Here is a 14,652-nt window from a genome sequence, read left to right on the forward strand (position 1 = left end):
GGATGATATAGAATGAAGAATTATGAGATGGAAACCTATAAAACTAGACTACCTATGATAGCAGAAGAGCTCTGTCAATACTCTGACGACTGACACTTGTGTATCATCTCATTAACACTTTCAGTCAAAGTAAAAAAAGATAGCTAAAAGCTTATATTTTAATTTTTTTGTCCGGTAGGCTATTCAGTGTATCTGTCAGGTATAGATAATCATTTTAGAAAGTTCTCCTCAAAATGTATTTACAACTAAGGCCAAGACTCAAGAGATTCACTACTTAAGTTAACCAGAACTTCAGGAAAGAACTAATGCCAATACTCCTCAAATTCTTCTTAGAAATTGAAAAGGAGGAACACTGTCAAGCTCATTCCCTAAAGCTAGTATTACTCTGTTACCAAAACCAAAGATTCAACAATAACAAAAAAAGAAAACTCTGGATCAATGTATTTAATAAACATAGATGCAAAAATCCTTGAAGAGGTATTTGCAAAAGAATGCTACAAATCATTAAAAAGCTCATACATCATGATCAAGTTGGCTTCATCCCTGGTATGCAAAGATGGTTTAACATGCACACATCAATAAATGTAATATATCACATAAACAAAGGGACAACAATCACACGATCAACTTGATAGATATGGAAAAGATCTTTCACAAAATCCAGTATCAACTCATGATGAAACCTCTTGATAAAATACATAGATGGTCCTTACCTCAAACAAAAAGCCATTTATGACAAACTCACTGCCAATATAATACTAAAGGGGAATGATTGAAAGCATTTTTTCTAAAATCAGAAACAAATCTCACCACCTACTAAATACAGTACTCAAAACTTTAGCTGGAATAAGCAGGCAAGATAAAGAAATAAAATGGATACAAATAGGGAAGGAAGAAGTCAAACTATCTTTATTTGAAAATGATAAGGTGCTATACAAAGAAGGCCCGAAAATCTCTGTCAGAAGACTGTTAGAACTAATAAATTCAGCAGGATAAAATATCAACACACAAAACTCAATACATTTCTATACACTAACAATAAACCCAATGACAAACAAATGAGAAAAACAATCCCACTTATAATAGCTTATGAAAATATTAAACAGTTAGGAAGTAACCTAACCAAGAAAGTAAGCACCTCTAACAATAACTACCGTACTCTGAAAAAAGAGAAACTGAAGATGGCATTAGGAAAGATAACCCTTGATAGATGAATATTGCCAAAATGGCTGTTACAAAGAATGATATATTGTTTTAATATAAGTCCAATCAAAATATCATCAGCATTCATCACAGAACTAGAAAAAAAAATCCTTGAATTTATACAGTGAGATCCAAAATAGTCAAAGCAATTCTGATTAAAAAGAACAAAACAGAAGGTATAACAATTCCAATGTCAAGTTATACTATAAAGCTATAGTATTAAAAACAGCACAGTAGGGGCACAAAAATAGACATGTTAAATAGTGGAATGGAACTGAGGATGCACGAGAACCCAAGCTCCTACAGCCATCTAATTTTTGATGAAGGCAGCAAAAACATACACTGAAAATAAGACAGCTTCTTTAACAAATGGTGCTGAGAAACCTGGTTATTCACTGAAGAGTGAATCTAGATCTGTATCTCTCCCACCCTGCACTAAAATCAAATTAAAAAGGATCAGAGACCTAGAGGTAAAAAAATCACAGTAAAATCAGAGAAATTAATGTCAGTATACAAGTCAAAAAATGACTCGAAACTAAAAATTTTACTACTGCATTGTAATTAGATATATAGTAAAATTAGTTGACTTTAATAATTAAAATGCTTCTCATTTTACTGCATCAACTATGTTGCTCTCTTCAGGAGAAGCACTAAGTGAAATTCAATTTGAAATTCAAATAAAATTAAATATAGAATAGATAATAGGGGCAACATTAAAAACTGGTATTTACAGTATTTTATTTAAATACAATATATACAAATGAGCAATTCAGATCAGAACACACATGTACTTTAATGGGAAAAGATATAAGTATCTATCATTTAAGAAAAAAATGCATAAAACCCATTGTTTTTCTTCACATACACTGATAAGTGATTTTACAAACTTAAATGATGACAGCTCTGTATTAAGCTCATCCTCTAAGGACAGTAATACTCACGCAGAGACAATTTCCTCACCACTCACAAACTTTGCATATGACACTGCTTTTCGGTGTCCCTTGAATACCATGATTGGCTGTTTAGTGTTACGAAGATCATAGTAGTGGACACAGTGATCTAAAACAAAACAAAATGAGATAGAGGTAATAAATGAAGAAATAGAAAGCAAAGCTAACAAGTGGCTTTAGTATTTTTCATCAAATGTTTCACAACAATATCAAATCTTTAACAGTAAGGCAGAGTATTCTGACAGCACAGTAAAATGCTCCAGCAAGCCATTCTGCCACAGAAACATCCATCTGAACTATTCACGTAGGAAATTACCTTCATGAGGAGAGCTAAGAAAGCCAGGTGAGATATCACAGAACTCTGTTTTTACATAATAAAAAAACACATTGAAAAAAAAGAAAGAAAAGAGTTGCCCATGAATCTTTACTTGAACTTCAACAACACAGTATGAAGAGAAGCCTAGGAAGAGGGAATTAGGTCCAGGACTTAGACTCAAAGCCAGTACATAGCCCACCATGATGCAATCCAGGATCAGATAGGGCCTTACAATCCCATTCCCCTGGTTAGTACCCCTAGACTGAGCCTGAGGACCACAGCCTGGTGGCCAAGTAATTGCCCCTACCACCCCTTGACCAAACTTGAATAGTACAATGCAGAGAAAGTCCCATCCCTTGAGAGTGGAACAAAATAATAATAGCACTTTTCCTAGGACTCAGTCCCAGGCCAGTGAAACACAATACTGAGCAGACTCCAATGGTTAAAACCTAACTATATGCTACTTACAAGAAGCTCACTTTACTGCTAAGGATATTCAAAGATTGAAAGTGAAAGGGTTGAAAAATACATTCTCTGTAAAGGGCATCTAAAAGAATGCAGAAGTAGCTATACTTATTTCAGATAATAGACTTTAAATCAAAAGCAATAAAAAGAGACAAAGGTTACTATGTAATTATAAAGGGGTCAATTTGATAAGAGGATATAAGACTTATAACTATATATGCTCTCAACATCAGAGCAAATAAATATATAAAGCAAATATTAACAGACCTAAGGGAAACACAGATTCCAACAGAATTATCAGAAAGAGCACTGTAATTCTTAACTTTCAAAATCATCAAGGTAGGAAATCAACAAAGAAACAGTAGAATTAACTATGCTCCTGGACAAACAGGCGTAGTGGATATCTACAGAATACATCATTCAACAGCTGCAAAAAAGCATATTCTGCTCACTATCACATAGAACACAAAACAAATCACAACTTTAAAAAAAAATTAAAACTCTGGTTCACATAGACTATCTTTTCTAATGGTAGTGCAATAAAAAGACCAATCAGTAACTGGTAAATTTTTAGAATTTATACAAACACATGGAAGTTAAGCAACTTACTCCTGAACAATCAATGGCTCGGGAAATTTAATTCATGCTTATTTATTGTATGTTTTTGTTGACTCCTATACTTGAATGTAAGCACCACAAAAGCAGAACACTCTTCCTGTTTACCACTGCATCCCATTTGACGTCCCTCAACACTGCACATAATATACTTCCAGTAAATGTATTTAAAAATACTATGTTTGATATACATAATTATTTTTAGATAAATAAAACAATACTGCCTTCTGTTTTTGTACAAGTTTCTGGAGTACAAAGTCAAGGACAGGTTTGAAATTTTGGTTGTAAACTTAAATTTATAGGTCATGGGTAAGGTGATTTTTCTTTTAAGCCTTTAAGATTTAAATTTTTTCAAACTATGTTATTATAAAACTCTACATGCTTAGCACATGGAATTTTAATTATTTTAAGTGTCCCAAAAGAAACAGTAATTACAGGTATAGCCATCTGTTCTGATAGTAATGGTCTTTCGAGAAGTATTAGGAAAGAGTCATGGAGTAATGAATGGCTTTTATTTAATAAAAGGGAAGAGCACAACTAAGTGATATAACCACTCTTGCTGAATAATCAGAAAATCATCTTTCCTCATAACCCAATCTTGCATTGTGGAGCTGGGAACTGTTCCTAGCTATGGGACCTGATGACAGGCAAAGAGGGTGGCTAGGAGAATGGCTGCAGACCTGAAGCTCCTCACTCACTAATTCACTCTTACTCCTTTCGACTAATGTGATTTTATTTACTTACTCCTTTGGATAAGTATATCTTAGTTCCCACATTCCCCAGGATGCCAAATGCACAGTGTATGAATGACATTACCTTGTACATTTTAACTTTTTAAAAAAGTATTCTGGTTTTGTACTTTTGTATATTTTAGTCAAAGGCCCTCATTCCTGCATTATGTTCTCAGGTACATGGACATTCTCAAGGATAAGCAGGCAGCAGGTCCAGGTCTGCACAGCAGAAATAACTTTTGTTTTTATTACTACGAAGAACAAATGTTTGGAATGCACAGCCTATCCAAGTGGATAGGTACCTTCTGCCTATTACAGCTAAGTCTTCTACCATAATATCCTCTTGGAACTCTTTCTATCTTGAAAATGTTTCACAGGAGACTAGGTTTTAAAGTGGTTGCCCCATGACTTGATCTACTGGAAGATTGGAAATTAAACAACTAGAAAATTGGAAATTTCTAGTTCTGGAAGGGTCCAGAAAAGAAGCCAAGGTTAGGTGGTGGTTGTCTAATCCTAGGATACTAGGCTTGCTTTACATATCTGACCCATTCTTTGTTAGATTAGCCTAGTGGTTGGTGATAGCAAACCTTTTAGAGATGAGTGCCCAAACTGCAACCCAAAACCCACTTACTGATTGCAAAGTGCCAACCCTACAATTAAACCTGAATATTGGAAGTTTTAGTGTAGAAAAAACAATTCATACATTGACATCTTTTGTTTTAAAAGAAAAATAAATAGCATGTATGCCGTAGGTTTACCACCACTGGCCTAGCTCTACAATGCACAACAGGGTATATGTGTGTGTGTGTGTTTGTATCTAAAAAAGTGAGTCGGTAAGCTGAATTTTAGGACTAATACCTTTGTGCTCAATCTGTGCAGGGTGGCGAAATGAAGCAAGGGACAAAAATTTTGAACTTTTCAACATTCTTGGCTTTTAGGGGACCCATCAGGGAAGCCCTTTGTGGCACTAGAAGCCAATGTTTTTCCCTGCTGCACTAATGATTAGTCTTGGTAGCTAAAAAAGAAAGGGGTGGTGTCATTTACATGCTGTGAGATCACCATAAACCTGTCACTGTGTTGAAATGGGATAGATGTAATAGAATGCATTGGGTAGTGTGTCTGATCCTGGCTTCTTATCTTCTCCAAATCCTATCCCTCCTTCAATTACTGTATTCGTCTGGGCTTTGTAAGACTAAGTCTCAGAGTTGGTGATTACTAGGTAACCACGTTTGTGTACATAGAGTATGTCAGGTCTCTTCATGTTTTGGGGGGGCTTTACTGTTTACATTTTTTTTTTTGTATTGAGAGAAAAACAGCCAAAGTATCTCTGACAGAGGGTTCTGAACTAGGAGGCCCTTTTTGAAGTGGGGATATGAACCATCTCTTCCTTTATATTTCCCTTTCCCTTGTTTCCTATTTGGTACCAAATCTGCCCTAAAAACTTGACTCCTACCCTTTTCTTTCTCAAAGAAAACCTACACACCTACACATACCTTTTTAATTCTTGGAGTCTCTGTAACTCATAAATGACATATGCAGAAATTCTGAAGGAGCAAGGAGTCCCTCCCTACTCCTTGTTCCCAACCATCTGAGTCAAGATGGTTATTTGATGCAATTCATGATAAAGATGACATTGGATAGATCAAACCTACTCAATTTGTAATCCTAGAGAGAAGCAAGTGGAGTCAGGAGACCAGGGAAGAGAATAAGAACATATATTCAAGTCACTCAGAATCTTTCATGCAGGTGCAAGAAACTTATGTCAAAGTGGCTTTGAACTTGTTCAGTAGATGGACAAATGTAACCCCATGTTTACTACTAGAAACCAAAACTTTGTGTGAAATCTTGAATTTATAGGGAAAGATAAAATGGAGAGCCTGTCTGTTCTTTCTCTGAATACTACACATCATTCCTAAACTGCCCCAAGACTTAGCCCCCTTGGGCTTTGGTAACTCTCATCACTGGGATATCTATTTGATGGTTGATTTTGCTATATCCCAGTACTATATTTACTTCCTTTTCTATCTTATTACTTTGTAACATGCCCATCTTTTCTCCTTTCCCTGGGAAGATACAATAAATAAAGTCTAAGTGGTACTCAAAAAAAAAAAGGTAATTAAATAGACGTGTCAGCACCCAGCAAGACAGGATTTACACTGATGAGAGCAGAGTGACTGACACGCTGGCTGCTGCCCAGGAAGCATGGGGTGGGGGGAGTCTATAATGCAGCATTACTGTAAGTGTGCAACCCCACACTTATTGTTGCACAACTGTGAAGTCACAGTCACATTCTCACTTTTACTTTTCTTTGTTCTCTGCACTTCAGATTAAATTATACTTAATCTGCACAAATACTCTTTCTGTACCCTTCTAATACCCACTGAAAAAAATCAAGATAAAATACAAATGGTTTGTACATTTTAAAGAAAAGGAGAAAATATTTTCAAAATAATCCCAGAGATGAAGAGCACTTACAGGAATGAGTGCTTAATGAAGGATTATGAAGCCTGGTTGAGTCATCTTTCATAGCTATTGTAAGATATCTACAGTATTTTAATAAAATACAGATTATTCTCAGAACTATCATAAAATAGACTTCATAGTCTTATATTTCACAATTACTGTAGGAAGAGTCAGGTGAAAAGTATGCTCCTGTACACATAAAGAAGCTTGGATTTTAAAAAAAGTTTTATTGTGTGCTTGCAGTAAACAATGTTTATATTCCTTCTGTGGAGCTGGTACATAAACATTAACACATCTTAATTTATTTTTTCATCCCTTTTCCTCCCCTCCCTCTTCCATCTCTTAATCTTCTTCCACTTTGAGGAAGATCTTTCTCTCTACCTTCTAATATCTTTTATTTTGCTCTCTATAATTTGGGTTTCTCATGTGAGAGAAACCATGAAAAATTTAAGCTTCTATGTCTGATTTACTTCACTTATCATTATGGTCTCAAGCACATCCACTTTCCTACAAATGACTCAAGTTTCTTTAAAACGGAGCAATTGTAAATACTACTTTTTCTTTATCCATTCATATGTTAATAGACAATAAGTCTGGATTTTAAAAATAAAACAGCATGCCTTTAGACTAAAGCACTGTCAGTATTAGAGAAGTTATAAATATGACAGCTATGTTTTGTAAATAAAGAGGGGAAGAGGAGTAGAAAGAAGGGGAGGGGAATGGGAGAAACAAGAAGGAGCAAGATATATCATGTACAGGTACAAATTCCCTATGATGAATGTTATCATTATGTACATCTAAATGTACCAATAAATGTTTTTTCTTCAAAAAAAATAAGTGTATCACCTATGAATGATCCTTTTTAGAAATAATATATGAAACACTTTCTCACTGATCAGTTAAAGTTCTCTCATTTAGACTTTTGACATAATGATATAGTGAGCTTTAGACACGTTTATAGCCTTTGTAAATAAATTTCAAAGCAAAAATAATCATGTATTTCATGGTAAACCTAACAAAATTAGAGATTATACAAGGAGAAAAGCTGGCTATTTTCCTGTGGCTATTTCCACAGTAGCTTTCACTCCCCAGGGTACACCGCCACATTTTAACTAGTTTTCCAGAAGTAGTTTACATCTCAGTCTAAGTAGGCAGACACCACCCCAGATGACTTAAAAACCTAATGTATAAATGGAGAATTTATGTACAAAACATGAACAGATTTGGCACTCTAATACTACGATTATGAAGCATTAATGCGATTTTAAAGAAGCCATAATTAATCCTATTATTTTAATACTAAAGGCCCATAAAAATAATTTTTAACTGGACATATTTGTCTCAGTTTGCTAAATGCTACTAGAACTCAAAATAGCACAGTATTAGTTATTAGATAAATCAAAGTTTCTTACTATGACACATAAAGGCTTTCATTATTTATATTTAAATTCATATTCCATCAATTCAGGAATCTATTTTCAATGTAGCTGCTCTTGTGCAAAGTCAAAGAGAAGAAAGAATAATTTGAGGAGGATGTGATTGGTTCAGATTTTGATTCAGTAGATTTTTGACAGACAGACAAGAATAATTTTTTCAAAAAACATCTGTATTTACCCCAGATTTAAAAACATTCTTCTAATGACATTTTTCACAATGGATTATAATCTGTTTGCTTTTGTGTCTCATCTGAATAACAGCTATCTTTGAGGGGTAGAATTTTAAAAAATTTATATATATAAAAGCAAAGATATAAAATGTTTGTGAAATTAATAAATGAATAATACAACTTTGAAAAAAAGAATTCCAGGTATCCTTACTAGTGTGATGAAGAGATACTTTAAAAAAAAAAAAAAAGAATAATATACAGTTAAGTTCCTTTATTTAATCACTACTTTTCTCCCAGGGTTTATGTAAAACCTTTAGATATATAGTCTACATTTTACAAGATCTACAGTTGAAGGAAAGAGTACAAAGCTTAATGAATTACATGCCTCAATGCTGATCAGTATCATTACCAATGTGCTCCTGGATTCTGAGTGCCAGCCAGCAAAGTATTTCTTGACTACTTATCACACAGGAGTTTCATACCAGCTTCCAATGAATGTTTCCCAGTAATAGTTATATAACTGCTATTAGGTTTACAAGATCAAGTAGCTCGTTTCTTCATTTTCTGTGTTTGGAATTGATTTTACTGCCAATTAAACTTTTTTGTAAAATACGTAAGTGCAATATATATGCACAAATATGTAAAATAAAAATCTATACAAAAACATAGTAACGTTGCATCCACATCTCATCTTGTTAAAAAGCTACAATACCTGTGTTATGTATTTCATGACTGTCCCTTCATTGTATACAGACTGCTTACCGGAAAACCAAGCACGTCAGAAATGTAAGAACAGAATGTATAAACTGCATTAACAACTTTTAGTAAATGAAAATATGTTGTAACTAACAGAAGCAGTTACTATCTGAACATTTGTTATATGTGCTAAATTTTTGGAAATGCTGTAGATGAAGTATCTCACTCACTCCTTCTCATAACAGCCCTAATGAAGTAGGTTCTTTTATTATTCTCTTCGACTAATAAAGAGAAGGCCTGGAGATGTGGCTCACTGGTAGAGCTCTTGCCCAGCACCTGCAAAAGTCTGGGTTCAATGACAAGTACGTGTGCAGTCCACATGCTTGCCTGTAAACACACATACACAGACACAGTAGGGCCAGAAGTATCAAGCATTCTACTAAAGGCATACTTGTAAGAAGCAATAATAAACACACAAAGAACCAAAAAGAAAATTATTATTAATATAGTTAGATTAATATCTCCCTTCTTTGTTACTGTTTTCTATTTGTTCTTTATTCCTATTTTTTTCTTCCACTCTTTTGCCTTTTGTGGCTTAAACAGATCACTTTTCATATAATTCTATTTTCTCTTCTCTCTCAGCATATCAATAATACTTCTAGCCCTAAGTCCAACTCAAATGACAGTGTCTTTAGTGTCAAATGGTAGTATCTTTAAAATAAAATAATTCTAATTTCTCTCCTATATCTTTACTGTCATTCTCTACACATAAGCATGCATACACATAGACTCACTCACATGGTATACACAAAATTGAACACACTTTGCTATTTTTGAACAGTTTCCTCTTAAATCAGTTAAAAGTGAAACTTGTTTTTATTTTAGCTTCATATTTCTTTAGTTTTCTCCCTTTCTTTATGTCAATTTTAGTTTCTAACCTGAATCACTTGCTGTATCTTTACGCAGTATCTTTTAACATTTTTTACACAGGCAAGTATATTACTAGCAACAAATACTATATAAAAAATACTATATACACACACACACACACACACACTATATATACAATAAATATTATATATCTACAAAGAATCTTACTGGATTTTATTAGAATTGAGATAAGCCTATAATCAATCTAGGGAAATTCATATTTCTAGTACACTAAATTTTTCTAATTCATAAATACAACATATATCCCCATTTACTTAGTTTGGTTTTTATTTCTTCTATGAACATTTTGCAGTTTTCACTATATAGATCCTGGAGCACGACTGTATTATTTTAAATTTTGCTTTTCAATTGTTCATTGGTTGCAGATACAGAAATAAAACTAGTTTCTGGGTACTGACATTGTAGCTTAATAAACTCTATTTAATTTCTAGCACTCTGTACATTTCTTAGAATTTTGTATTGTCGACCAATATGTTGTCTTCAAGTGGGTAGCTGCATTTTAAAAAATTTTACTTGTATGTTATTTCTTTTAATTTGTGGTGCTATTTTTCAGTTCAATATTAAATAGGAATGATGAGAAGAGACCACATGCTTGATTTGGATCTACAGGGTTAAACACTCAATGAGGCACCATCTGTATATTTTCGGTTTATGTTTTTTAGCAGGAGGAAGAAGTTTCTTTTGTTTCTGAGATTTTAAACCGGAATAGATACTGCACTTTGTTCTTTTCTTTTTGCATCAACTATGTTTTTCTCCTTTAAATTGTTACTGTTAATCCCTCCAAGCCTTGCCTTCCCAGAATGCATCTGGTATTACATTTTTATATTGCTGTACTTTATTTGCGAATTTTTGTTAAGAATTTTTGAATTTACATTTATAAAGAATTACTGGTCTGTAGTTCTCTAGTAGTAGTTTTGCTGGTCACATGAGGAGGCAAGTGTTCCCTGAATGTTTTGTGAAACAAATTACAAGCACTGTCAATTAATCCTTAATGCAATTCATGCAGGGGACTGGGTAACCTTTTGGACTCAACTTTTTACCAATTTCAAGTACTTTTTGTTTTTTATGTAGAAGAAACTTCTTACCTGATATTATTTAAAGTTCTCTGGCCTGAAGAACTTAATAGTTCTCAAATTTCAAGGATGCTAACAATGAACATTATCTCAGTGGGAAAACATTACCTAGATTTCTTAAAACTTCTCTCAGAAAAAAATGATGTACTTAAACGTTTACTTTTACTTTTTCTCCAGAAACATAGGTTTGTCTGTCATATGCTATGAGTATTAGATTTACAATGTGCTCCTGAATGGAAGAACTGCTTCCACTCAAGAGCAGTAATGCTTTTTTCTCCCAGAAGGTTAAAATGATAAAATCCTGGCAAGAGTAATGAATTACCTGAAAAGCTAGCCAAAAAGCCCAAAGACCTCTGTAGTGATCCGGCTTATAAATTCAGGAACACTAATAAAGTGTTCTTATAAAGAAGGACCGGGGATCTTTAGTCATTTACCAAAATAAAGTTTTGCTTCACTTGTCCATATGGCTCTCAGCATGTTGCCCACAGTGAGAAATGAACACAGAAGCAGTAATGCTACTCTGGATGATGATTTTTGCTATAAAACTCAAATTTTGAAGGTTCCCGAGCACCCACCTACCTTTCTTTCTGCATCGACCTATAGGTCCACCTACTAATCTACTCATGAAAGTTGTGTTTATATCCAATGTATACTAGTTAGTTTCTGAATTAATACAATGATTCTGGTTGTTTTAGGAGGAAAATCTTTATCTTTGTCTTCATGTATAAAAGGCATTTTAATCAAAAACTGAGTTCTGGGTTTGTATTTTTCCTCTTCCAACACTTTAAATGCATCGGGAATCCACCAATTTTTCAGACTGTGACCTGTGTAGTTTCAGACTTGAAATCTGTTATAATTTTAAACTTTTCCTATATTTAATATTTTTCTCTGACTAGTTTAAAGATTTCTTTTTCAGTAGCTTAACTGCATCATGTGCAGGTTTTTTTCCTAAAAGTTTTTGTGTTTATTCTTGCTGAGGTTTTAAGTTTCTGGAATTATGGTTTGATAAATCTAGATAAACTCAGCTATTATGTCTTCAAAATTTTCTTTTATTCCTTTCTTCTCCTGAAACTCCATTTATAACACTGCCTGATGTCTCACAATTCTTGCTTTGTTGTTTTTCCCTCCAAATCTTAGTTTCATTTTGGGTAATTTCTAATGATGTCTTTAAATGTACTATTTTTCCCCACTGGCCTGTGTCCAGTAAGCTAACAACATCAAAAGAATTCATTCTTCTTGCTTCCAGACTTCTAGTATTCTCATTTCATTTTTTAAAAATACTTTCCATTCCTTAGCTGAGATTCCATCTTTTCAAACATGTTGTCTACCTTTCCTACTACATTCTTTAACATTTTAATCACTTATTTTTAAATTTCTTTCTCATACCCCAGTACTGGGTTAGTGACTTGGCAATGGGCTTCAAAGTCTTTTGTGCCAAATAATTTTTTATTACATATTAAGAGACCTTGCGTAAAACAGCAAAAAATGAGCTGACTGGTATTTTTGCCTGGAAATGGATACTCCTGCTTTTCTCTTAGGACATTAGTATGAAGAGATCAACCAACCTGGTGGTTCAGCTGGGTTTAGGGTGGCAAGCTTACCATCGATGGATGACAGGTTCAATGTCTGTCCAGCAACGAGCTGTTACTTGTGTTTGGTGTTATCTGGGGTGCCACGCAATTTTCCTTGGTGTTCCTCATCTACCTTTAGTTTCTAAAACTTGTCTGTGTATCTAATCTTAAGATGGTTATTTCTTCACATTACTGTTTCTACTTCAGCAAAAGATTGCTCTTATTTTGATGCTGGGATTCCACCTGGGGCAGGGGTTTTCAGTTCTGGTCAACTGTTTTCAAGCACATGTTCCCAGGTATGGAGTGTTTTTAATGTTTATGTCCCTTTATACTGATGGAGGGTCCTAGTTTCAGTAAGTTTCCCTATTTCTTCTCAGTCTAACACTCCTAATCCACATGGTGTTTCCCACAGGTGATTGGCATGAATTACTACATGCCAATCACAAGGGCAAGTACCCTGGTCTACTCTTTCTTCTGAGCAGTCAGAAGAGCTTGTAAGTATGCACTCGTCTTGTGTTTTGGGGTTCCAGTTATTTTACACTGATATGCCATGTCACCTCTGGTCTTTAGGAATGCATTAAAATTTTTGCTAATTTCTTTTTACTGACTTCTATGATGGCTACTTCCTCCTTTGGTGATCTGCAAATGATGAAACAATTCATGTATCCCATTACTCCTTGAAGGGGCTTGTGAGATCAAATCTTTGATGAAGGTAAAAAATATTGCAATTTTATAGCTTAGTTTTTTTTGGTTTTCAGATGAGTGGCATTTTCTTGTGGCTTTCTATATAGTAAGGAGAAGTAAAATAATGTAAGTATCTTTTGACAGTATTTTCTTATTTATGGAGATAACTTCTGAATTCTTTCATAAGAGGAAATTGCATTAATTCTCCCTGCTGTGGTGTTCTTTCCCATTCATAGCAGTCTACAATAATAAAAGCTTACTCTTTCCTTGTTTACAGTACATTTTGTTAGGCATTCCAGTGAGAATTTTATGCCACTGAACTTGATCTCACAATAAATTAATTTTATCTTTGATATGAGTAATGATATATACTTAGTTATAAATAAAGTCAGCTGATATATCCTGGAACATAATATTACAAGGATGTTAACTGTAAGCTAATAGAAGTCTTCTTCAGATATCTTCTTTTTTTTTTTTTGTACCAGGGATCAAACTTGGGTCCTTGTGCTTGAGAGGCAGGCAGTAGAACCACTGAGCTAAATCCCCGGCCCCAGGTATCTTTATTTACTTTATAATGTAAAAACAACAACAACAACAAAAACAAAACAAAACACTCAATTTTTTGGTACAGCAGTACTCAGGTAGAGTTAATGAGAATTAAGAAGTAAAGTAGTGGTTAAAAAAGAAGTTCCTAAGGGTCTAAACTTCTATACCCACAGACGGTTCTTAAACAGCAGAAAGTCCACGTTTTCAGATTTTGCATGAATTTATGAGAAAAATCCCCATATTTTACAAAAAATCACCACTTATATCATAAAAATATATTTTTATAACTAAAATTGTGCTATACTTCATTTAAAGACTAATCCATCAATACAAGCACTTAGCACTGTTTCTGACTGGTACCAGTTACCAGTTCTCTAGCATATATAACTCCTATCTTATTTGCCCCCAATTACCTAAACTAGTAGATTAGTAGACAGCAAACATTTTTTTTTGCCTGAAATATTCCCAATTTCATGTTCATAAATTTTTAAATGGACAATGAGCTCTAGAGGAGCAGTAAGTATATGTTACTAATAAAGTCTTAGCCTACAAAGAACAAATTCTGTAAATTTAATATGGTATAACTTTGCCAATGGCAATTCTAGGGCACTATTTCACTATTTGGTTTTATATTATTTCATGTACTCTCTCCCTTTCTCTCTCTATATACATATGTATGTCAAAAGCTTCACAATGCAGATGGTTCATGAATTTATATATGAAAAAATCTGCCAGACTATCCTTTTTATGAGAACTTTTTTTTTGGTACCGAGGATCCAAAT

At 33.9% G+C, this 14,652-nt stretch overlaps 1 protein-coding gene across 1 annotated transcript in view; it reads right to left on the bottom strand.

The window, feature by feature from the left end:
- Positions 1-14,652, bottom strand: part of Cop1 (COP1 E3 ubiquitin ligase) — a 178,275-nt gene that overhangs the window by 36,121 nt on the left and 127,502 nt on the right. The window contains exon 15 of the mRNA XM_033762106.1: positions 2,145-2,262. Coding sequence (XP_033617997.1) covers positions 2,145-2,262 — 118 coding nt within the window. The remainder of the gene's footprint in view (positions 1-2,144; positions 2,263-14,652) is intronic.

The sequence above is a fragment of the Fukomys damarensis genome, unplaced genomic scaffold (assembly GCF_012274545.1).
Source record: "Fukomys damarensis isolate Sample0158 unplaced genomic scaffold, DMR_v1.0_HiC HiC_scaffold_11, whole genome shotgun sequence".
In the NCBI taxonomy this organism is placed as follows: Eukaryota; Metazoa; Chordata; class Mammalia; order Rodentia; family Bathyergidae; genus Fukomys; species Fukomys damarensis.